The 26,268-nt window shown below is 33.9% G+C and overlaps 1 protein-coding gene and 1 pseudogene across 16 annotated transcripts; one reads left to right on the forward strand and one right to left on the reverse strand.

Annotated features, from left to right (window-relative positions):
• Nucleotides 1–15,155: 15,155 nt before the first annotated feature.
• On the reverse strand, nucleotides 15,156–16,173 carry LOC113715045 (7-deoxyloganetin glucosyltransferase-like; annotated as a pseudogene).
• Nucleotides 16,174–17,524: 1,351 nt separating this feature from the next.
• Nucleotides 17,525–25,675, forward strand: LOC113713590 (uncharacterized). Of its 16 annotated transcripts, none has more exons than XM_072068974.1 (15): nucleotides 17,532–18,079; nucleotides 18,265–18,516; nucleotides 19,219–19,388; nucleotides 19,491–19,606; nucleotides 19,685–19,807; nucleotides 19,995–20,056; nucleotides 22,564–22,619; nucleotides 22,718–22,826; nucleotides 22,940–23,120; nucleotides 23,616–23,742; nucleotides 23,827–23,992; nucleotides 24,610–24,692; nucleotides 24,797–24,865; nucleotides 25,084–25,257; nucleotides 25,339–25,675. In XM_072068974.1, the coding sequence occupies exons 11-15, from the start codon at nucleotides 23,962–23,964 to the stop codon at nucleotides 25,408–25,410; spliced, it is 429 nt and encodes a 142-aa protein (XP_071925075.1). In that variant the 5' UTR covers nucleotides 17,532–18,079; nucleotides 18,265–18,516; nucleotides 19,219–19,388; nucleotides 19,491–19,606; nucleotides 19,685–19,807; nucleotides 19,995–20,056; nucleotides 22,564–22,619; nucleotides 22,718–22,826; nucleotides 22,940–23,120; nucleotides 23,616–23,742; nucleotides 23,827–23,961; the 3' UTR covers nucleotides 25,411–25,675. The 16 variants fall into 16 exon arrangements, 13 of the variants coding, with proteins under 13 accessions (XP_071925084.1, XP_071925085.1, XP_071925075.1 ...); XM_072068977.1 differs by having other exon boundaries at nucleotides 23,038–23,120; XM_072068975.1 differs by having other exon boundaries at nucleotides 22,741–22,826.
• Nucleotides 25,676–26,268: the final 593 nt, after the last annotated feature.

Below are 26,268 nucleotides of genomic sequence, written 5' to 3' on the forward strand. Positions count from 1 at the left end.
GTAACAAAAAGGTGTAATAGATATGTAGCAGAAGTTGAGGTGGCATTTGTAAGAGGGTTATCGAATGGAGAATTGGAATAAACCCCATAATTAATTGTTATTTGGATTACTCCTATGGAAATCGAAATTTTGGAATCATATCTAAAAATTTAGAATTTCTCAATTCGCTAATAACTTGGAGGGTTTTGGATAAACCCCAAGTCTGATTCCCATTTAAAAATGGAGCCTGTCTCGCCACCCATTAAAAAATTAATATATAATTATGTACATACATATATAATTATGTATATAATATATATTATAATTATATATTTTGTTATAATATTAGTATAATTATATAATATATTTATAATTATTATATACACATATATTATATATTACAAAAATATATATTATAATTATTTAATTAAATATAATTATATTTATATAATAATATTATAAATTTGTTAATATTATATAATAATATACTTATATTATTTATATATATTTATAAATGTATTTATATGTGCATATAATTATACTATATATGTGTATATAATAATATATTATATAATTATAATTATATTTATTATTATAAATATAATAATATATACAAAAATTTATAATTAATATATAATATACTTTATAATTATATATTAATATAATTAATATTTACATATATTTTATAATCATAATTATATATTTTATTATAAAATTAGTTAATTATATAATGTTTTATATAAATATATATTATAATTATTTAATTAAACATAATTATATTGATACAATATGTTATAAATTTATTAATATTGTATAATAATATATTTATATTATATATGTATATTTATAAATATATATTATATGTGCATATAATTAAAATATATATGTGTATATAATATTAATAAATTATATATTTATATATATATTTATTATTATGAATATAATAATATATAATAAACATTATAATTATATAAAATATTATTATAATTAATATTTATATGTATTATATAATTATAATTATATATTTATCTTATAACATTTGTATAATTATATTTAATTATATATATAATATTTTATTTAATTAGTAAAAATTTCTTATATCCCATTTACAAAGAGCCAGCGAATCAAACATCAACTATAGTAATAATATACATTCCTCGTACCGAATTAAATAGATGTATTGGAATGATTGACTCCATTTCAAATCCAAGATGAATGATTCTAAATCCGAATCCGATTCCAACATACGAACCAAATGCCACCTGAATTTTTTTGAGCTAAATGCTTGCGTATTTATTGTGGGAAAAAGAGAGCTCATTCCTCAAGTTGTTTGATCAAATTCCACATGGAATAGGGGAGCTCATTGCTCGAGTCGTTACCAACGCCAGAGCTTGCCCCAAATTCCAGAATTAATGCTAAAATGATACTTTGTCCAAAAAAAATAAATAAATAAAATACTGGAAATTCTCTACCACAAGGCATTTCTGGCCTTAGGAAGCTATATATGTCTGATTTTTTTAAAATCAAATTAAGAGGAGGGACCAGTAGGTTGAGCAGAATTAAACTCGTTCATTTCTAGAGTTAAGACACAATATGCTTTTCTAACCAATAGTTAATGAATTTTTCTAATGAATATCCAATTGATACTCATTAGTACACTTAGATCATACCCAACTTATCATATGAATTCAAACTAACAATTATTATTCTATTTTATATTTATATATTTTTCTTAATTAACATTATTTTTTCAAAATGTGAACACCTTCCTAGATAGACCCGTGATTAATTATTTGGTTCTCCACCATGCCTCCTCATTCTTCTCTTCTTGGATAGCAAATTGGCACCATACCCCTCAAAACCAGTCTTTTTTTGTTTGTTGGGTTGGTTGTGCTTTTTGTGTGAATAGGATGGACATAGACGGTTGTGGCCCAAACGACATATGGCCGTCCCTTGGCCAGCAATGCAAAATCTGTAAATGTTAGGTTTAGACAATAAGTCAAAACTCAAGAAATGTGAGTGTAATTTTTAAAATTTGAACAAAAGTCAGTGAAATAGTCAAAACCTCTTAAGAGGTTTCTAAAATCATCTCAATTAATTTTTTATAACGGGGAAACACCAATTCCCAGTGCGACCAATTTTGGGAGCCCATGAAAACCGTAGTAAATCATGCTTGGAGGATTTGTGCACTCAAGGTAAAGGCGTGAAGTTTCTGACAATGTTCGTAATGCACCTTAATGTACTCAAGGTAAAGGGTTTTGTAGAACGCACATAATAAATAGAAGCATTTCTTAAAATATATTTTAAAAACTCTGCTACTCTTAAATATCTCAAAATATATTCTAAAAAAATACTCTAAAAATTCTGCTACAGTAAAATTTTTCAAAATCACTCCAAAAACAGCTAATTCGAACAGAGGCATAGAAAGGGCCTATCTATTCCACAACGTGTAACATAATGTTTCACATGGCAGCTCCTGTCAATTATTTAAAGCAAATTTTACATATTATGTTTCACCAAATGGTCTCAAGAATAATCTTCCGTACATTGTAGGTTCTGTCAAATTTTTAAGGGATAATTTTGTGGTTTCTGACTATGTCACTAGCTTTCCTCCAAATTTCAAAAATTATATTAACTTCCCTTGAGGTTAATTATCTTATAACATTTAGGTCAAACTAATAATTAAAAAGTGATATTAGGAGAGAGAAGATAACATAGTTCAATCAATGTCGTTCATCTATTACATTATTTAATTAATTTAATATCAACTCACACATTAAAAAAAATTACTCAAATTTGCTGTTTATCATTAGGAATCAAATTATATATACCATCAAAAAATAGTATATCATTTTATATTTTTCACTCGATACAAGGACTAAATTACTTTTTTAATTACATATCCATTGTCAAATGTGATCAACAAAAAATAATAAAAAAATTGCAAATTAAAATATTATAGAGAACAAATTTTAACATCATAAATATTCTTGTCAGCATATTAAGATTAGTTATTGAGATTTTATTGTGTTAAAGTTCATTCCTTATAATATTTTAGTTGCAAATTTTTTTGATTATTTGTTATTGATCATGCTTGACAGTGGATTCGTAATTAAAAAGAGTAATTTGAATCTTACATTAAGTGATATATAAAATGATATACTATTTTGATACCATATATGATTTTAAATCCTGATGATAAACAGCAAATCTAGTGTTTTCTTTAATATTTGGGTTGGTATCAGATTAATTAAACAATTTAGTAGACGAGAGACGATGGTGAAATCATATTAATATCTTCTCTCTCCTAATATTATTTTTTAATTGTTGATTGGATCTAAATATTGCAAAATAATAAATCTAAAGTAAGAGGTTTTTGAAATTGTCCCCAATATTAACCCACCATTCACACGACTTCCATCCCTACAGAGGTGGTTATCGAGCGGTGGTGGGGGCTAATGGATATACAGATCCAACTAGACAAAAAGAGTGTTATGGCACAACTCTTAAATTTTTTTCGCTGCAGGTGAGGGGTCCAAGGAGGGACTTGGCCACTGAGCCATTGGCTAATAATTTTGCTCTTTCTTCAAATCAATTTTATGCACTTTATGATTTCATTATCTAACTTGGCCCCACAAGTTTAGACTTCTCAGCTGCTACAAATGTTTTCCGGATTGAATTGATGTGACGTTAGACTGAATACCTGGGGTTTCCCCTGGGGAAACCTTTATGGTGGGAAGGGCATTGACCGTTCCTACCATAGGTAGAGGAGCAGAGTATGACACGTATATTTGAAAATAAAGGTGCTAACGGACCGGTTATGTTGTAGTCCTAAAGCGCGTGGAGAAGGTCAGCCATATAGAAACATTGTATGTGATTTGGTATATTTTAATACTCTACCATTTTCAAAAACATTGATCAAACATGATCCGTTCAATTTCTTTCATTTTCTCCAAAAACTCTCGTTTTTTCTTCTTGTATCTTTTTCATTTTCAATACATCAGTTTGGACCAAAAAAATAAAATAAAATTGAAAATATGTAAAAGATTCATAAATTAACTCAAAAACACTTTATAGGCTACCTAAAATATTATCTTTGTAACTTGCAAAAACTTCAAATAAACATTCAAATACTAACTATTGGTATTTAAAAAATGCACTATATTTTATCGAATCAGAATAAATCCTTATACTTTTTTATTTTTATTTGTTTTTAATATACTCAAGTTTTGGTAATAAAAAGTAAGACAACGAAAGGGTAAATTTGGAATTACATTTTTTAATATACTCGAAATGAATTCTTTAATATTATATTTTAAAATGAGTTGTAAATAAACAAATAGTTTAAAGTAAGGGAGGCAAGTGAGTTTCATACCCAAAAAAAAAAAAAAAAAAAGAGGCAAGTGAGATTTTTCAATATTTGTGAGTGTCAAGTAAAATTGTTAGAAACCTCCGGGGAGGTTTATGAAATTATCCCAAACAAAAATTTAGAATGAATAAGTTACTTTTTATAACGGTTCTAAATGTTGCTTGAAACTTTATAAATTAGGTGTCTTGAGTTTGCAAAAACAATTTCTTGCATATCTATAGCTAGTGGAAACGGAGTTTAAACTTGCTATAGGTTAGTTTCTTGTTTTCCATTATATCCTAGAGGGTAATTTGCCATTCAACCTAATTTTATTCTAATTTTATCCAACTAATAAATTAGCTTATGGAAAAATGGGTAAATGGATAATTTATGGAGGAAAGCCATAAAGAGCTGGTGTTTTATTGGAAAACCGGTTTATTTTTAATTTATCCGATAAATAAATTTGTTTATGAGAAAACGGGTACTCTGTTCTTACAATGGAGGAAAGTCATAAAGAACTGGTGTTTTATTGGAAAATAGATTTATTTTTATTTTATCCGATAAATAAATTTGTTTATGGAAAAATGGGTACTCTGTTCTTATAATGGAGGAAAGCCATAAAGAGCTGGTATTTTATTGAAAAACTAGTTTATTTTTATTTTATCTGATAAATAAATTTGTTTATGGGAACATGGGTACTCTGCTCTTATAATGGAGGAAAGCCATAAAGAACTCGTATTTGATGGAAAAATGATACTTTAGAATACCAATGGATAACAGTTAAAACACATTCACAGATTTGATATTTTAAATAATGAGATTGTTTTTAGGGGAGTTTTTATGGTTGTATTTTGGGATATTTTTAGAATTTAAGAATTATTTGAGATATTTTATAAAAATTTCAACCACCCACCACCACCCACTGGGACCACGGGCAGGAACGCTTGCAGCGGTTTTGTGCATTTTGCACACACGTAACTTTGTTTTCACACTACGTAATTTTGTTTTCATAACGCGTAACTTTAGAACAAATTTTTGTGGGTTCCACACACGTTGTTAAAAATGAGGTACAAGAAGTGATCTGAACCGTACAAATTTTTTTGGCCCAAATCTTGGCCGTGAACAGCTCAGGAGCAGTCCATCTGATGACCGCTCCTGCCCCTCATCCCACCCACTGCCACCCCCCTTCTCCTCTCTCTCTCTCTCTTCTCCTTCTCCTTCCTCCATTTTCTTCTCCCTTCCACCACCGCCCCCGCTACCACCCACCACACACTGCCACTCCCACTCCCACCCCAATTGGCCCCCTCTCCCCCTCACGTTACGTATTTTTATTAATGAAAATTTTTTCCGTCAATGACCTACTCTTTATGGTTTTCCTTTATTATATAATCAAAGTACCAGATTTTAACGAGTATTTTACATTTATTTATTTAGTACTTTAAACAATGATATTCAGCAGTTTCTTTCCCTTTTAGACCAACTCTTTTGACTTGTGAACTTTTGTGCTCTCGGAAAAAATTCTCGATTAATTTTTTATAGAAATGCAAAAGAAAAAAATTAATTATGTATAAATTCCAAAAATACTAATTTATTCACAGGATAAAATCAGAGTAAAATTTCTAGTGAATAAATGGGTTTAATATGTAATACCCGTGTTCCCATTAATTATTATTTATTCTTGGCTTTCCTCCATAAAGTGCTCATTTTGCCCTTTTTCATGAATTACTAGCTCTTTATATCACTCCTCCATGAATTATTTATTTAATTCATGTTGCATGCATAACCCACCAGTCTCCATTTCATAAGTCTAGGGTACCGAAGGATTAATAATTTATTTATCAGATATAGTCAGAGTATATGGCGAATATGTGGGTTTAACATGTTATACCCATTTTCCCATAAATTTTTTATTAATTATGCAGGGTACTGTAGGATTAATAATTTATTTATCAGATAAAATCAGAGCAAATGGCCAATTATACCCGTTTCTATTTATTCTTTATAGAAATGCTACCAATTTACAGCTTTGCTGCATGAAGTGCCCATTTTCCCATAACATACCAGCTCTTTATGGCACTTTTCCAACATATGAACATAGCACCCGCTCTTTATGAGTCGTTTACTTTTACACATTTAATTGATGTTAAATGTATAATCTACTAGTTTACCTTTCATAAATGTAGGATACTAATGGATAACAGTTAAAACACATTCACAAGATTTGGTATTTTAAATAATGGCAGCTCTTTATGGCAGTCCTCCAACATATGAGCAAAGTGCCAATAATTAAACTAGTAATTTTTTCGATTTATACATAATTAAATTTTTTTTTGGCATTTCCACAAAAAATTAATGAAAAATTTTTATCAGAAAGCACAAAAGTCAAAAGGATTGGTCTAAAAGAGAAAGAATAGCAGATATATACAGTACTTGTATTTCACGTTCGAAATGTTACAGTGCTGTTTTTGAAAAACACCCCAAAAAATATCTAATCTAAACGGAGATAGTATTTTTCCACTGTTTCATCCTTAGAAGAGTGATATAAATACAGACTTATAAACACAGACATACATGTGTTGTGTGTGTATTTGAAGACAACTTCTGCATCCAAAGCTAGCTATTCAGCTTTTGTGTCTTCATTATTTTTTCTTAAGTATTATAAATTTTTGGAAATTAACGAAATGTCATTATTAGTTCTGTGTATGGATTCAATCCAAAAATATGGTTGTATTAGTTAAGTTTAGTTCGTAAAGTTAAAGTCTTCCAAACATACCATAGGAAGAAGTAGCAAGCATTGGCAATGATTTTGCAATATAATATCAATTTGAATAACTGACAAAAATTAAAATATCATCATGTTTGATATTGGTTAAGTTTACAAAAATAATAATGAACAATTAAATGGCAGAACCTACTATTAACGAAACCTTCCCTAATTGCTTTAGACTTCGTATTAGACGGCAAACAAATTGATTTTGAAGTATTTATTTCCTATAAAACAAAGTTATGGAAAGATCATTTTTTTAATTGTAATTGTATTCAATTTAAAAAATGAACACATTAATAGTGTGAACATGAAACTAAGAAAATTGTAAATAATATGATTTCGGGGAAAAAAATTATGCTATCGACTTTTTTGTATTTATCACGAATTCACATATTGTGGCTATAAATTAAAAAATTTTCGAGATCATCTTTTCATTAATTAGTCTTGTTTTTTTTTTCCGTACTATCGTTAGTTTGAATGGAAAGTTTAGTTGCACGTTGTTTGTGAGTAACTTCTAAAGTAACTATCCTAATAATTTTTATGATTGCTTAGTATATTTATGTCATGGGTATATATTGTTGGTATGTTGTTATTAATTTTAATAAATTTTTTGGTATATTAGGTGCAGAAAATAGTAGTTTCAGAATTTTTTGAATGTAAAAAAGCAATGGGGGAAACAATGAAATAATTGCTGCGAGGGAAACACATGCACAGTGAACGGAGGAAAACATACACAGTAATTGGAGGGGAAAAAAGGCACAGCGAATGGCGAGAAACCTTTTAGTGGAGTTGGCCACCACCTTTGGTGTGGGGTGGGAGGTCCACTTAATGTGGCTTTGTTTAAGATCCATGTGGGTGCTGTGCACCTGTATGGTCCGATAGTGGTTTAGTCCCTATCAGTTCCCCGTGACCTTATTGGGTCACTCCCTTAGTATAGGCTAGATTAGAACTAGGAATAGGTATAGATGTAGACTTTGACAAGTGACAAAAAAAAAAAGAAAGAATGGCGAGAAACCCAGCACTAATGCGTAGGGCCCACTGCATATATGACAACAGCGTACGGTATTCATTGGTTGGTTGCATCCGGACATGTTCGTTTGGTTTATCTCCGCGCGCATTAGCACTACAACATAACCGGTCCGTTAGCACCTTTATTTCTAAATATACGTGTCATGCTCTGCTCCTCTAATAAAACACCAGCTCTTTATGGCTTTCATCCATAAATTATCCATTTACCCATTTTCCATAAGCTAATTTATTAGTTGGATAAAATCAGAATAAAATTAGGTTGAATGGCAAATTACCCTTTAGGATACAATGGAAAACAAGAAACTAACCTATAGCAAGTTTAAACTCCGTTTCCACTAGCTATAGATATGCAAGAAATTGTTTTTGCAAACTCAAGATGCCTAATTTATAAAGTTTCAAGCAACCTTTAGAACCGTTATAAAGAGCAATTTATTCATTTTAAATTTTTGTTTGGGAAAATTTCATAAACCTTCCTGGAGGTTTCTAACAATTTTACTTGGCACTCACAAATATTGAAAAATCTCACTTGCCTTTTTTTTTTTTTGGGTTGTGAAACTCACTTGCCTCCCTCACTTTAAACTATTTGTTTATTTACAGCTCATTTTAAAATATAATATTAAACAATTCATTTTGAGTATATTAAAAAATGTAATTCCAAATTTACCCTTTCGTTGTCTTACTTTTTATTTCCAAAACTTGAGTATATTAAAAACAAATAAAAATAAAAAGGTATAAGGATTTATTCTGATTCGATAAAATATAGTGCATTTTTAAAATACCAATAGTTAGTATTTGAATGTTTATTTGAAGTTTTTGCAAGTTACAAAGATAATGTTTTGGGTATTCTATAAAGTGTTTTTGAGTTAATTTATGAATCTTTTACATATTTTCAATTTTATTTTATTTTTTTGGTCCAAATTGGTGTATTGAAAACGAAAAAGATACAAGAAGAAAAAAGGAGAGTTTTTGGAGAAAATGAAAGAAATTGAACTGATCATGTTTGATCAATGTCTTGAAAGTGGTAGAGTATTAAAATATACCAAATCACATACAATGCTTCTATATGGCTGACCTTCTCCACGCGCGTTAGGACTACAACATAACCTGTCCGTTAGCACCTTTATTTCCAAATATACGTGTCATGCTGTGCTACTCTACCTATGATAGGAACGGTCAATGCCCTTCCCACCATAAAGGTTTCCCCTGGGGATACAATGGGTCAGTCTAATACCCAATGAAATGGAGCCATTTGAAGAAGCTCCGACGTTGCACCAAGTGGTCCTCAACAATAATCTTCCGTACATGGTAAATTCAATCAAATTTTTAAATCAAATTTTACATATTTTAACCGTTGATGATGCTGTGATTTCTTCACAATAATAATCTTTCGTACATGGTAAATTCAGTCAAAGATACAGTTTAAAAAAAGAAAAAAGTGCTGGAAGTTCTTCATTTCTTCGTCTACTGGAGAAATCTTTCATGAAGGCTGTAGCAAAAGGGTGTAATGAACACGTAGCAGAAGCTGAATTTTTATTTTGAACTGAATGCTTGCGTATTTATCATGTATTTAAATCAGCTACTTATACATTATCAATGTAAATAAGATTAATCCATAAATATTATATTTTTGTTCCAAAGATATAATTTGTATTAAATTATAATAGTTGCCCATTGAGCCTCCACTCTCCTGAGTAGGTATATACAAATTTTACATTCTCTAGAGTAGGTAATTTACTTCCTGTAAGGAGGATTTGTGCACTCAAGGCAAAGGCGTGAAGTTTCTGACAACGTTCGTAACGCGCCTTAAAAGCTCATCTGCAAATGGGCGTATGTTCCCCATTTATTCAAGTATAAAACTACACGCGTGTTTCTAATAATATCAAATCTGGTTAAACTCTGGTTAATAGTAAATTCTTAAATACATTTAGTGGTCAAAGTAAATTCTTGAATATATATTATGAACACATATCAAATTTCCTTTGCACCTTCGAACTCTGGTCAATGAGATGCCAAAGCACATTCATCAATCAGTTACAAATATGATAGAAATATTGCAGCAAACAACGGATCAGCAATGTGTTGAAACTTTTACTTATGTTATTGTTTAACTTGTTTTTCAAATGGAGTCAATCATTTAGTGGCCTAGAGTTTAGGAATTTGCTGTATACGTTGGAGTCTTTCAGTTATGATTTAGTCAGCAGATTTAATGGCTTAATGGTCTAGTCTTTAGGAGTAGTAGGGTTATGGAGAAGGTGCCAGATATGGGACCTAATCTTTAGGGATTTCAGTTGTGCATTTTGCCTATTTAAAGGCTCCAAAAGGTTATGATTAAATATGACTTTCGGCCACAGTAGTATTGTTATCTTTTTTGTCTCTTATCAGTGGCATCAGAGCTACAAGATTCCTGAGACCCGAGAGTGAAACACCTGAAATTATCTACTCCTCCCCACTACCCTATCCAAATGGCCAATGATTCAAATTTTGTGCAAGCCGCCATCCCTCGCTTTGATGGTCACTATGACCACCGGAGCATGCTCATGGAAAATTTTTTACGATCCAAAGAATATTGGTCAGTGGTTGAATCCTGAATTCAAGAACCACTAGTAGGTGCAACTGTGACAGATGCTCAACAAATAGACATTGAAGCTAGAAAGCTCAAAGACTTGAAAGCGAAGAACTATCTCTTCCAAGCTATTGATCATCCCATCTTGGAGACTATTCTTTGCAAAGATACATCCAAGGATAGTTGGGATTCAATGAAAAAAAAATATCAAGGCTCTTCCAGAGTGAAGCACGCACAGCTTTAAGCCTTGAGGAGGGATTTTGAAGTTTTGCAGATGAAGGATGGGGAATCTGTTACAAGCTTTATTGGAAGGACGATGGAAATTGCAAATAAAATGAGATGCTATGGAGAAGAGATTAAAGATGTTAACATAGTAGAAAAAATTCTGCGTTCTATGACGCGAGAATTTAACTATGTTGTATGCTCAATTGAAGAGTCAAATGACATAGATGACCTCTCTCTTGATAAATTGCAGAGGTCTTTGTTAGTCCATGAACAGAAGATGAATCGAGGCTAGACAGCAGAGGAACAAGCTTTAAAAGGTTCTACCAACACTCGCTCTAACAGCTCAAAAGGAAGAGGTAGAGGCCGAGGAAGAGGAAGGGGAGATCGAGATCATGACAAATCTAAGGTAGAGTGCTTTAGATGTCACAAATATGGTCACTATGCTTCTGAATGTGTCACTGAGCTGCCAAATTATAAAGAAAGAGAGGAGAACTCAAATTTTGCCGAAGAAACGAATGAACCAGAAACTTTGTTGATGGCTGTCCATGAAGGAAAAAAGATTGAGTCGAATATTTGGTATGTCGATACAGGCTGCAGCAATCACATGAGTGGAAGTAAGTCTTCTTTTTCGAATCTAAATGAAAGTTTTCACTCTACTGTCAGTTTTGGTGATTTCTCTACTGTGAAAGTGATGGGAAAAGGTGATGTTAAGATACATACTAAGAATGGCCTTGTGAAAACTATTTCTAATTGTTGTATGTTCTTGATTTGAAAAGTAATTTGTTGAGTGCTGGTCAATTGCAAGAAAAGGGGTATGTCATTACAATTAAGAATGGCACTTGTGAAATTTATGATCCTGATAGAAGAAGTCCTATTGCGACTGTCTAAATGAGTTCTAATAGATTATTTCCAATGAAAATTGAAAGCATTCAATCTTGTTTGATGGGTGAAGTAAAGGACCCCTCATGGTTGTGGCATTTTCGTTATGGCCACTTAAGTTTTGGGGGACTGAGGGCTCTACAACAGAAAACCATGATGACAGGGCCTTCGGAAATTACTGTTCCCTCCCTAATTTGTGAAGACTGTGTTGTCAGCAAACAACATCGTTCTCAGTTTCCCAAAGGAAAGTCTTGGAGAGCAAAGGATCTGTTAGAGCTAGTGCATTCAGATATTTGTGGCCCAATAAACCCATCCTTTAATAGAGGTAAAAGATACTTAATTACCTTTATTGATGATTTTTCAAGGAAAACGTGGGTTTATTTTTTGAGTTAATCTTTCCTACACTGACGGTGTATACACTATCAACGTTAGATTCATGACATGTGTGCAAAAGTTGAATTTCAAATTCAAATTTGCATAGTTGTCATTCATCCAACGCTGATAGTGTAAACACTGTCAGTGTAGGAAAGATTAATCCTTATTTTTTACAAGAAAAATCAGAAGCTCTTACTATATTTAAAAGGTTCAAAGCTCTTGTGGAAAATGAAGCAGGCAAGGCTATTAAGTCTCTTCGAACAGATCGAGGTGGCGAGTATTGCTCAGAATTTGAAGCTTTTTGCATGTAACATGGCATTTGAAGAGAACTTACAGCTACACATACACCACAACAAAATGGTGTATCGGAGCGAAATAACAGAACAATTCTTAATATGGTGAGAACTCTATTAACAAGAGAAAGAGTTCCAAAGACCTTTTGGCCGGAGGCTGTAAACTGGAGTATTCATGTTTTAAACAAAAGTCCAACTTTTGCTGTTCAAAACAAGACTCTTGAAGAGGCCTGGAGTGGAAGAAGACCAGTTGTAGATCACTTTAGAATCTTTGGTTGCCTCGCTTATGCCCACATCCCGGATGCGAAAAGGAAAAAGCTTGATGACAAAGCTGAGAAATGCATCTTTCTTGGTGTAAGTGAATCATCCAAAGCCTATAAATTATTCAACCCACTAACGAAGAAGATTGTGACCAGCAGGGATGTTGTTTTTGAAGAAGAAAGCACCTGGGATTAGGATGGGCGGCAGCCTAAACAAGCCCTTTATGATGATGATGCTAAACAGGAGCAAGTTCCAGCACTTGTCATGCCACAAAACTCTTCAGATACAACTCAAACAGTCACTGAAATTTCACAACCAGTTGCTAAAGTAAATGAAGAAGGAGCCCGGTCAGTTGGTCGAGTTAGAAGAAGGCCTGCTTGGATGGAAGATTGTGAGGTAACTGGGTTAAGTAATCCAATTACTCATTTTGCTTTGTTCGCAGATTGTGATCCTACAACTTTTGAGAGTGCCGTCAAAGAAGAAAAATGGCAAAAGGCAATGGATGATGAAATCAATTCAATTGAGAAGAATGACACTTGGGAGTTGTGTGATCTTCCTAAGGGACATAAAACCATCGGTGTCAAATGGGTCTTCAAGACAAAGCTAAACAAATATGGCGGTGTTGACAAGTACAAAACACGCCTGGTGGCAAAAGGATATAAGCAGTAGTACGGGGTTGATTATACAGAAGTATTTTCTCCAGTTGCAAGACATGACACGATCAGATTGGTGGTTGCATTAGCAGCTCAAAATTCTTGGCCTATCTTCCAGCTAGATGTCAAATCAGCATTCTTGCATGGGTATTTGGAGGAGCAGGTATTTATTGAGCAACCTCCTGGCTATATTAAAGTTGGGAATGAGAATAAAGTTTTTAGACTGAAAAAGGCTCTTTATGGATTAAAGCAAGCTCCGAGGGCTTGGTATAGTTGAATTGAGACTTATTTTCTTAAAGTTGGTTTTATAAAATGTCCTTATGAGCGTACAATGTTTGTTAAGATTGAAGATGGGGGGAAGCTTCTTATAGTCTGCCTGTATGTTGATGACCTTATATTTACTGGAAATTGTGATACCATGTTTGGAGAATTCAAGAAATCCATGATGACTGAATTTGAAATGACTGATCTTGGTTGGATGCATTATTTTCTTGGCATAGAAGTAATGCAATCAGATGATGGAACTTTTCTATGTCAAACAAAATATGTGGGAGAAATTTTGAACAGATTTCAGATGAAGGATTGCAATTCTGTAAGTACTCCAATTGAATGTGGCGTGAAGTTACACAAAGATCATGATGGAAAGAAGATTGATAGCACATTCTACAAGCAAATTGTAGGCAGTTTAATGTATCTTACTGCAACAATGCCGGATATAATGTATTCTGTGAGTTTAATCAGCAGATATATGGAAAGTCCCACGGAGCTGCATTTGTTAGCCGTCAAGAGAATCCTTCGTTATTTGCAAGGAACTCGAAACCTAGGGATATATTACAAGAAGGGTGAAAAATCTAACTTGGTGGGTTATACTGATAGTGATTATGCAGGAGATCAAGATGATGGAAGGAGCATTTCTGGCTATGTTTTTATGCTTGGAACAGGTGCAATCTCCTGGTCGTCAAAGAAGCAACCAATTGTCACCTTATCCAGTACAGAAGCTGAATTTGTTGCAGCTACGGCTTGTGTTTGCCAAGCCATATGGCTGAGAAGAATACTTGAGGAGTTGTAGTTCAAGCAATGTGGAGCCACTATAATACTATGTGATAACAGCTCTACAATCAAGTTATCAAAGAATCCAGTGCTATACGGAAGAAGCAAGGACATCGATGTAAAGCTTTATTTTTTGAGAGATCTTTGCAAAGATGGAACTGTTGATTTGATGCATTGTAAGAGTGATGATCAAGTTGCTGATATATTCACCAAGGCGCTCAAGAGAGAATCGTTTGTGAAACTCAGAGGATTACTAGGTCTCTGCAACCTAGGTTCAGTCAAGGTTGTAAACTGATGTTAGCAAACATCAGCTTAAGGGAGGGATTGTTGAAACTTTTACTTATGTTATTGTTTAACTTGTTTTTCAAATGGAGTCAATCATTTAGTGGCCTAGAGTTTAGGAATTTGCTATGTACGTTGGAGTCTTTCAGTTATGATTTAGTCAGCAGATTTAGTGGCTTAATGGTCTAGTCTTTAGGAGTAGTGGGGTTATGGAGAAGGTGCCAGATATGGGACCTGATCTTTAGGGATTTCAGTTGTGCGTTTTGCCTATTTAAAGGCTCCAAAAGGTTATGATTAAATATGACTTTCGGCCACAGTAGTATTGTTATCTTTTCTGTCTCTTATCACAATGAAAAATATTAAACAAGAAATAAAGAACTCAAGAAGCATTTTTGAAAACGAACAATGCATTACGAGTGATTAAAAAGAAAATCTCTAACCAAGTCCAAATTCAACGAGTCGAAGAACAACTCTTTAGATTCACGGTTCTTGATGTTTCAAATGCTTGGATTGAGAAGCACTTGATGAATCAAATTCTCAAGATTTGAGTTAGAATCTATCACAGCCATTTCTGCCAGTTTTTTCCAGTCCATGGCTTACTTCTTCATTTCCTTGCCCTTCTCCCCAGCCATTAACTCGCTAACAAGGCTTTCAATTTCATCCCTCTTGACATTATTGTCTATCTCCATTCCAATACCCTATTTAGTGCAGCAAAACCAGCAATTAGTTTGTTGATCAGCAAAAAATGGCCAGCAGATCACAGGCACCCCATAACTAATACTTTCGATTGTGGAATTCCACCCACTATGAGTTAAGAATCCTCCAACAGAAGGATGGCTGAGAACTTTCTCGAGGGCACCAGCCTGCAAACATGCTTCTTTCTTTGGTTTCTTCAAGAAACTCACTTGGCAGAATAGCAGAACTGCCTGAGACAAGATCTGGCCTTAAAATCCACAAAAAGTTTCGTTTGCTATTAGCAAGTCGGGTCCCCAAGCAAATTCTACTAGTTGCTCAGGTGTCATAACTGCAATGCTTCCAAAGTTGACATAAACCACAGAGTTTGGATCTTTCGAATCAAGCCATTCAAGACATTCTGGCTCTTCCTTCCAGAGATTTGATTGAATATCTGTCAAAGACTTATCATGCACATGATTCTCTAGCAAGTGTAGTGGTCCAATGGTGTAAATTGGAGGAAGATAAGATGAAAGTGCATCTAATACACCATGTTCGAGTGGTTGATAGGTGTTTATAATGATGGCAGAAGCCTTTCTAGCTCTCTGAGTTTCTTCCATCATGAATTTCAGCACAAAATCATCGGGATTCGTAGTTCGTAAGAAGCTTGGAAGATCCTTCAAGCGTATACCCTCTAATCCTGGAATCCAATCTAGAACAGTATCTAGATATCCATTTGTCAAATACTGGCATCTGCAAGGCATAAGATGTACGATACCAAGCATCATCAGAATCATTCAAGGGCATGGGGGCAGTGCAAAATTTGATGCTTTTTACATAGAAATATTCTTGAAAAACAAATATTTTCCAACTTAGTTAAAAGAAAAAAGAAATCTTACACTTTCTAATTCATTAAATTAAAATTTGACTACAAAGTCAATGTTATGCGTGGGTACAAATGGGATAAAACCACTGGTGCAAGCTACAATGCAGTGGGTACAAATGGGAGAAAGTATCTTTTGCCTGCCCTTGTTGACCCTAACACTTTAGAGTGCTCCACTATTGTGTGAAAAAAACACATTGTACATTTTACTTTTTTTGTTCATGTAAATATTAATATTAAGTAATTTTCATATTCAATTTTGCAAAAGCTGCTGCTTCCTTTTTTTTTTTTTTTTTTTTCCTTTTTCCTAACATTTTCCTTACGAAGGTCAAGTTTAATCTTCCATAAGAGAGAAAAGTAGATGTACAATCCCAATGTGACCAATTTTTGATGCCTTCATTTAGATTTCATATTTCTTTTGGTTTGTTTATTTAAGTGATCTTAATTACAAGCTGGAACTCAAGATGCAAGGGCTCTAAGTTGAGCTAGCCATTGGTTCATATTTTCCAATTACTTTTTTATCTTACATATATCAAATCATTACAATATATTTTTTTATAAAAAATTCAAAACATAGTAATCCAAATGCAACTGATTTCATATTTCTTTTAGTTTGTTTAATTGAGTGAGTTAAATTACAACTTAGAACTCAAGATGCACGGGCTCTAAGTTGAGCAGGCCCAAAATAGGGTGGAGTGGCTTGGATTTGGCCATGTTCAGATTGAAGTTTTAAAGAATTTTTTTTATATTTTTATTTTCATATTTCCTAATCACCTTTTTACCTTGTATACATTAAATCATTACAGTATATTTTTTTACAAAAATTCTATAAAATGTCAATCCAAATGCAACCTAATGTATCATGCGTCCTATGTCCCGGCCTAAAGGTGCAAACCTTTGAGCTTAGATGAATATCGCGCGCGTGAAGTTTATGACAATGCTCGTAACATGCCCTAATCTACTCAAGGTAAAGGTTTTTGTAGGACGCACACATATAATCCTGGGTAACATCCTACAGTGTCCTTTAGTGTCACGGTGGTTAGTAGTTTCGGTTTGGATGATGCATTTTAGAATGGGCAAACTCTTATTATTATACATATGTATAAAAGAGCGAATGCAATGGCCGAATTGAGTGCTTGTGTTGGTGATGTGGCCAATTGTGATTGGCTAAAGAGTGTTCGTCCAAATTTTTTATTCCCACGATGCTGTTACTGTTCACCATTTGCTCTGCAGGCCACTTTTTGTGGCCTTTTACACCGCAGACTTGATTGATTGACTGGTTAGAATTTGGGAGAAGTAGTGGACAAAAAATTTTCCTCCTCTCCCCTGATTTGATTTGCAGATCACCGTCACAAGTCATCTCCCACTCTACACTTTCCCCTCTCCATTTCTTCATCATCACCGCCTCCATTACTCCCTTTCTTCCTCTGTTTTCACTTTCTTTCTTTTTCGTCACCCTGATCATTATCATTCAGAAATGAAAAACTACATCCAACCACCTCCACTTCTCCATTTTTTTCTTCTTTGAAAGCCGACCTTTTCATTTCTTTTTTTTTTCCCTTTCTTCTTTCTTCCTTTACCCAAGGGACCAAAACAGAAAAATGCAGATGATTACTATTGTCTCACATCTTGGTTGGAGAGTGTTCGTCCAACTTGTTTTCATTTTTCCTCTTTCATTGTTTCTCTGTTTTTCCTTCTAACTGACTAACTGATAACGTCTAATTCTAATTCTATTCTAACAAGACCTAAACTCCTAAACTAAGCCCTAGGGTTTTTGACGTCGCGCCGTTGTTTCTCCAAACCCCTCAGGCAACGAAATGGTAAGGCGGCTCTTCACCACCAAGTTATTTCTGTCTTCTCGATGATGATTGTTACTGATACACATATATGCAGATGCTGCATTCTAATTTCCAATCTTTCGTTTGGTTTTGAAAAAAAGGCCATATCTCTGACATTTTGAGTTCTTTGTGTTGTCATTGATGGATGCTTTTTTTTTGTTTTGAAGGCTCCAAAGAGAGGTGCGAGGGCTCCAGGTGCAGTGGCGAGGAGGAAAATCGAGAAGGTGGCGAATCCTCTGTTCGAGAAGCGTCCGAAGCAGTTTGGAATTCGAGGAGCCCTCCCACCGAAGAAGGATCTCACCAGGTTCATCAAATGGCCTCTCAATGTCCGGATCCAGAGGAAGGAGAGGATCCTCAGGCAGTGCTTGAAGGTTCCTCCGACGCTCAACCAGTTCTCCAAGACTCGACAAAAAATCTTGGTCGCCTCTCCCTCACTCGCTTTTTATTTATTATGCTGTTTCCCCTTTTTCTTAATGTTATACGATGATTTTTATCGGGACTCTAAGTTGTTCACCTTGATTGCACCATCTTGACAACCCTGGTCTGGTATTTGACTGCTGTAAAGAAAAATCCAGTTATTTTCTTGACATAAATCTGTGCTTTCTCGCATATTGATCACCTATTGCACTTGTAATCATACTTCAAATGCTTACTCATTCTTATTCCCCCCCTTTCTCTCTGATGATTGCGTAGAATAGGATCCCATGGTTGAGCAGGGCAAACGGTGTTGCTGTAATTAAATAGGAAATGAAATCTTTATGTAAATTTAAAAATCATTCTTTTATGGTTCTTAGCCAACTGGATATGCCAGATGTGGTAAATAGAAAGAAATTGAGGTTGCTCGGATCATAATATTTGTACATGGTAATTGTACATTGTCTTCCCCTATAATCTCTTCGATGACTAGAAACTGAGTCGTAATGTGTCGCTCTATCTGTTGTCATGAAATTGGTAAAAGCTAATAATTTGCTGTGGTAGATTTAAGGGAGTCTCTAAATTTGTCCCTATCTTAATAATACCAGTCAAGGAGATATCCTGTTTCCTTTCGGGGTTGCCATTTCACTGCTTCATTTTTTCTCTTGCCAATGTATGTATTTTCTGATGCTTCCATTGATATGCAGCAACAAATCTATTCAAGATGCTTCTCAAGTACAGGCCTGAGGACAAGGCAGCCAAAAAAGAGCGTCTTCTCAAGACAGCTCAAGCTGAGGCTAAAGGGAAAGCTTCTGATGCTAAGAAGCCAATCGTTGTCAAATACAGTTTACAGCATGTGACGTGCCTTGTTGAACAGGTCTTTATCGTACTTTTCTTCTATATTTTGTTCGTTTTCTGTAGTGTCTCACTCTTGGTAGTACAAGCTGTGGCTCATAGAAATTATTTTCTGCTGAACAAGGCACAATTGTTGCTCACGATGTGGACCCAATCGAGTTGGTTGTTTGGCTTCCTGCTTTGTGCAGGAAGATGGAAATTCCCTATTGTATTGTGAAGGGAAAATCGCGATTGGGAGTGGTAAGTTTCCTTCTTTGTGGAGCCTTTTTGGACGCTTTTTTTGTAGCCAGGACTGATGTAATTGACACTCTCTCGCAGATTGTTCATAAGAAAACTACATCAGTCTTGTGCCTGACCTCAGTGAAGAATGAAGATAAGTTGGAGTTCTCAAAAGTTTTGGAGGCCATTAAGGTGATACATAATTTCCTACAGGTTGTACAGGTAATGATATTGTGATTCAACTTAAGGTGACATAGCTATAACAAAATATGTGTTATACACTAATATGTATTATTACCTTTTAAGATGGCTTTTCTTTCCACCTCATTTATCACACACATTCAATAGATGATTTTACCTTGTCTTAATCTCTTTTTTCCAATTTACCTAATTCAATATGTATTGTCAGGTTCTCTATATTGAGCCGATGAATATTATGATTTGTTATCTAACATTCAGCAGTTAGTTAAGGTACTTTCTGTCATACTTTCTGTTCTTTAATAGTTATCAAGAAATTGTGGGCCTTTTACAATATGTATGTGTTTTGTTTGTCCAGTGCAGCTATGTATTATCAGGAATTTGTATTTAATTATATGCTTTTGGTATTATGTTAAATATGTTCTAAGTGATACGAAATAGGACTCTACTTCTTCTAAATTTTCAAGTCTCAACTTGTGCACTGATTATTAAAACCATTGACATTCATGTATTTGCTAATACTTGGGTGTTCGATTTTAGTTTGCCAAGTTCCATATCTGTTAATTTCAATGAATTCATTTGAATGAAGACAATAAATAATGCTTTGCATTTGATGCTTGCAAATAATCAGTGGTTCATTCCACTGGGGCAAATCTTGCTTTATTTTTTTTAATCTTTAATCCCTTTTTAAAAAGTAGAAGTGAGATTTTTTGTCCGTCATAGGTTTCTCTCAATTTGTAAACCTTCCAATATATAAGTTGTTGACTGGAATTGTTTACAGCCTAGAGGGGCTTGACTTTTGATGATAATTTCATGGGATGCTTGACTTCAAAAAATTAATGATAAATCTCATTTTGTGCTTGTGAAATGAATGGTGGAATTTTCTCTTTCTATGAGGCAGAAGTGTTGTTTGGATTTAAGCATTTTTCTTCTACTATTTTCTTTAATATGCTTTTAGTACTTCTGGTAATAAAAGAGTTTCACTCATTTGCACTTTACATGGTGAGGTATTGTTATTTTTTCTGGTGGTGACTTTCTTTTAATTTGCAAAAGATTTTTCACAATTCACCTTGAGAATGAAAATTGTGATTCAACTTAAGGTGACATAGCTATAACAAAATAAATGTGCTTAAGAATAAAATGAGCTAAGGCTCGCAAAGAATCATAGTCTTGAGTTTTTATCAAATAAAAAAGGTCAAATCATTTCTAATGAAACTATTGCATTACTTTGGCATTGATTGTAAACTATGGAAACATTTTGTTTTATTATTGGTTATGCATGCAAGTATTTTGTGTAATTTTCTAACTGAAGGGGGAGAATTAGGAAGCATTAAGGGGAAAGCTCAGTGATTTGCTTGTCTTTATCTTCTACTACTATGCCTGTGATTGTGGTAAATAAGCTAGCTAGCTATCGTGGTAAAGTTTGCTATGCATTTTTTATTGTAAATTTTTTTAATTCTTTCTCCTGATCAAAAGTAGAAGATGAGAAGAAAAATAAGCAGCTTAAAAGAAAAACATGGAATTTCAGCCTAATTGAGTCATGTAAAATGGTCGTGAAAGGATGTTGTGCACGACACATGATTTTTTTGCATTGTAATTTCTTCTTCTTGCTTAGTACTTCTCTAACCTTTTGGATTTTTTGTGGGGTTTAGTAGTCTAATTTTTGTATATTAATTTGTATATATATGTTGTAGGTGCAAAAAATTGGAAATTTCTTCCAACATCAGATTCTGTAAAATTTTCCCCTTTAATAACGTGCATTCTATTTGGTTATCTTTTTAAAAAAATAAAAATTGGAAAGAATCTTAATTTTTTTTCGCAACTAAAAAGTATCAGAATGAATTTAACAAATTTGAGAAAGTTCTTTTATGATTTTTTCGTTTAAAAGATATTTTTGGGCTATCTAATCTGTTTATTTTTTGTGGTATTGCAAGTCCAAAAATTGGAACTTTGCTTTCATTCCCTTCATAAACCACTTTGTATAGGGTCTTCCGCGGTTTTTCCTCATCTCTTGTAATTCTTTCTTTTGTTTGCTTTGCTTAACTACTTTTTTTCCCTATATTTTCTTTACCCTGTTTATTTGTTTATTTCATGTTTCTATCTATTATTTTTCAGTGCCAAAATCGACAAGAAACTCTGCCTCCCACTCTTCCTCTTCCTCTCCTTTTTCTATAGAAAAATCCCCTGGCAAAACCCAAGGCCCGAGCTTCGATTCTTCTATTGTTGGCAAAGTTGAAAAGTACCAACCCATCTTATAGCTATCTCCCTCATCCAAGGCCACTATGATTTTTCTAATTCAATCCTTTTCTCTGCCTTCGTTGAGAACAATTAAGAATTACTCTTTTGTTAATTAATTAACATATATATAAAAGGGGGATGCCATATCTCAAAAGAGGTGCTTGTGGTGGTGATGTGGTCAATGGTTATTGGCTAGAGAGTGTTAGACCAAAATCTGTGCTCCTCACGTGAGTTTACTTTGGATTCCATTGTTCCTTAAAAAAAAAAAGTGTCCTATGACAGATATTTACCACTGTTTTCATCTCACTTTCTCCGTCTCGGTCTCCCTCAGAGCTCAGACGAACACTCTTCCTCTCTTGCTCTCCCTCTCTCTCAAACGATGACCGAATCTATCATTCATCTACATGCTTTCTTTCTTCTTTGTTAATCAACAAAAAGAAGAAAACAAAGAAGGCACTTTGATGTTTTTGGGTTTAGTTTTTGTTTCTTTCTTTATTTTCTTGAATTTGCAGTTACTCACAATCACATTTTGCTTCTCATAGATTGAGGACAATGGATTGAAAGTCCACGAGAAGGAGAAAAAGAATCAACTTTTCAGGTTGTGCGATTTTCTTTAATTTATTTTTTCGGTTAAGATCCTTCCAGTTTGATTCAAGATGGGCTCTTGCCTTCGATGATGGCTTTGATCTCTGATAGGCTGCTTAGACATCCTAATACAGATGTCAGGATTTCAGTTATGTCTTGCATCTGTGAGGTGTTAAGGATTAGTTCTCCGTATCAACCTTATGAGAATGAAAGAATGAAGGTAAGCTGAACACCTGCAACAGTATTTACTCTTTTCTGTATTTGTTTGTCTGCTTCCTGTTGTATACTTGTTTAGAGCCAGTTCTCAGCCTTTTCATTTGCATGCTGTACAAGATATTTTTCGGTTCACTTTAGCTGCATTCGAGAAGTTGTCGCTTTTCTCTGGTCGCTGCTATGCTAAAGCTTTGCACATTCTTGAAATCGTTGCGAAGGTCAAATGCTGCATCATCTTGCTGGACATAGGCTGCGACTCATTGGTCACTAAAATCTTCGAAGTCCTTCTAAGTACCATTAAGTAAGGCTAAGATGTTACAGCTAATTTTTAATATGTATTTTTATTGTCAAGACATTTTGATTAACTGCCTTTTCTCTTTGGGTCTTGTAGTAATTGATATTTGTTAGCTTCTTTAAATTAACTCTAATACTAACAATTAAGGTTATCTTGAATTCGAACTTGTAATAGCATTGAATTCGAACTTGTAATAGCATTCCCATTATGTTCAACCTTCTTTCCTGCAAATATGATCTGCTTTCAACTTCGTGAACTCCTCATTTAGCAGCAATGAAATTGAAAATTTTGCTCGACTCATGGCAAACCTTTATTATTTGTTGTTGAGTGATCAACTCATCGTATGCAATGCAACTAGCCTAACGGAGTAATTTAGAAAGTTGTACCAAATTAAACAAATTAGAGGTATTCATTTGCTAATCTTGCACCTGTCTCATGCAAGTCAACACATTCAATTGTCATGTGCTGATTGTTGTTCTGTGTTTGAATGTCTAATACAAGGTTCAACCACCCACAAGCTGTATTCTCATACATGGAAGATATTATGACTTGGCTTTTAGATGAGAGTGATGACATCCCATTGGGTCTTTTAAAGCCGATTCTAGCTAGTGTGCAAAAGGAAAACGAGGTACCCTTCCTTGTATAGATCTCTGTTTCATTTATTCTTGTTCTTGTTTTATTATTACTCAGTTACCTTTATTGTTTGCCTCAGATTACTTCACCCGTTTCCTCTTGGTTAGGAGAGAGTATTAAAGAACTGCTCAACTAAAGTCAGACCTTTTCTTATGAATGCAGTGAAGTTGATGAGGCTAGATATTAATGATTATGCCGATATAGTTGCTTCATTATGCCGAGAAATGCCAGCTGGGGACAATGTGGTGCTCATCTTCTTGTAAAATTTTTTACCTCTTTTTATATGTTAAACAAGCATGGCTAAGCTTTTTATTATATATTAATTGTACTTGTTTTACGAGAGCTTACAGTCAGTGGCAAAGGAAACTCTGAGTGTATGGAAAATCAGTCCCTGGGAATGGTCTTTGCGTATAGAATGCTCCAATTTTCGCCACTTAAGTGGGAAGTAGTGTGACTAATATATTTTAGTTGAATTAGAAGGTTGTTAGTATATGTTCCTTTTAATTGTACTTGTTTTACGAGAGCTTACAGTCAGTGGCAAAGGAAACTCTGAGTGTATGGAAAATCAGTCCCTGGGAATGGTCTTTGCGTATAGAATGCTCCAATTTTCGCCACTTAAGTGGGAAGTAGTGTGACTAATATATTTTAGTTGGATTAGAAGGTTGTTAGTATATGTTCCTTTTAAGTTTGCAACCTAGAGCTTGTCATGAGCAGCAAATTAGAGCTAAGGGAAAACCTGAAAGAAAGAAGAGAAATTAAGTAAACATTGTGTCTAATGAATTCCAGAAACACTAAAATGGCCTTTGTGCATAATTTGGTTTCATAGTTTTGTGAAAGAAATGGTGATTTTTCTTTGTATCAGGGCTGATATCTGCTCATTTGGAATCCACCACACTGGAGTTGGCTCATGGTCATGCACCATTCTCGAAATATCCCCCAATGAAGGTATGGACGTTATATGCAACAACACCAGATAACAATAATGAACTTGATGCAACATGTTCTTGAACTGTAGTTGTGCACTTAATGGAACTTCCTCGTTTTGGTAGGTTCCTTTGATGACCATACAAAATGCGCCTCCTGGACTTGATTATGACCGCGATAAAAAGTTCTCCAAGGCATGTCCTTTTTCTTCTAATAGTTGGCTACCGTGCTTAGATATAAACATTTTCTAGCACACCAAACTGGATCAATATTCTATCTGTTTGTTTCTACTTAGATATAAACTTTCTCTAGGACACCAAGTTAGATCCATATTCTATCTGTTTGTTTCTATTTCGGCATTTCCTCATTCTTATGTTTTTTATTGCTAAAGCATTTCCTCAATTTCGAACAGTGTTTTAAAGAAATGGTTGCAATGTGCTTGGTGAAAGACTTGACAAAGAGGTCAACTGCAGAGAAACTATTGAAACATTCCTTTTTCAAGAATGCAAAGCCTCCAGAGCTTTCTGTGCAAAAAGTCTCTGCTGACTTACCTCCGTTGTGGAATCATGTTAAGGCAAATTTGAGTGTATGTCATTTTAATGGTACTGTTATGGAACTGCCAACCATCATTTTATTTTCTAATGATTTACCTACTAAAAAATTGCAGCTTAAGGATGCTGCACAACTAGCTTTGAAGAAAATACCTTCAGCTAAACAGGAAGCATTATCACACGTCTAAGACATCAGAAGAATTTATTGGCTGTTTGATCTTTTATTTGTAACTTTCTGAATGTACATTAATTTTGTGCTCAATCTTAGTTTAGATAAATCTTAGTTTAGATATTAGTTCGATTATTTTTTGTAGGTATCATCTGGGACTTTTTCAGCAAAAAAAATGCAGGTTTAGTACATTCATTCTCATTGTTACAGTTGTTTTTAGGAAAAAAAAAACGTCCCTCGTTTAATGATCCTTTCTCAAAATATAAACCTCTTGTTTCCTTCAACCGTTTTTCATTTCTGATACTTCTAAATGCTCTATCAATCATATGAATACTGATTAGTCAATTTATTTAATATAAAAAATGTGTACAACCTTATTATTTTAGTGATTTCGATATGGCCGCATCTTCTCTGTAGTTAATTTCTTATACGCAACCAAACAAGAGCATGCATGGGCAATTGGTAAATGTGATTTTTTCTCACCATTCTATACCTGAGAGGTCATTCTTTTTCTAGATCTTGGCAGTTAGTGTATCTATGAGGGTGGTTAGAACATCAAATGGAAAAGAAGTATGACTAATTAACATCTATTTACTTATTAAATTTGTTTATGACCAGGGGGCTCCTGTGCTTGTAGGTTCTGCAGTCACTTGTCTAATTAATCTAAGATCCTGTCATGACCTCCACTTAACATGCATTCACTCACTTATTGCCTATTGCATGTAGGTGTGCACTCACTTAAACTTGTGTTGAGCATCTTCTATCATCTGACATGTTGGCCTTGTGTTGAGATCTTTAGAAAGAAAACGATTTGGAGCAGTCTACTGCACTTTCTGGCATATGGTAGGATTTAATTTGCTCATATGTTTATCTGAAT

Source organism: Coffea arabica, chromosome 10c, assembly GCF_036785885.1.
Source record: "Coffea arabica cultivar ET-39 chromosome 10c, Coffea Arabica ET-39 HiFi, whole genome shotgun sequence".
NCBI classification, from domain to species: Eukaryota; Viridiplantae; Streptophyta; class Magnoliopsida; order Gentianales; family Rubiaceae; genus Coffea; species Coffea arabica.

Coding starts and splice junctions, on each gene's coding strand:
- LOC113713590 (XM_072068972.1), top strand. CDS start 23,962: ATGCCGAGAAATGCCAGCTGGGGACAATGTG. Junction 24,693..24,796: donor CGAAATATCCCCCAATGAAG/GTATGGACGTTA, acceptor TCGTTTTGGTAG/GTTCCTTTGATGACCATACA. Junction 24,866..25,083: donor GCGATAAAAAGTTCTCCAAG/GCATGTCCTTTT, acceptor AATTTCGAACAG/TGTTTTAAAGAAATGGTTGC.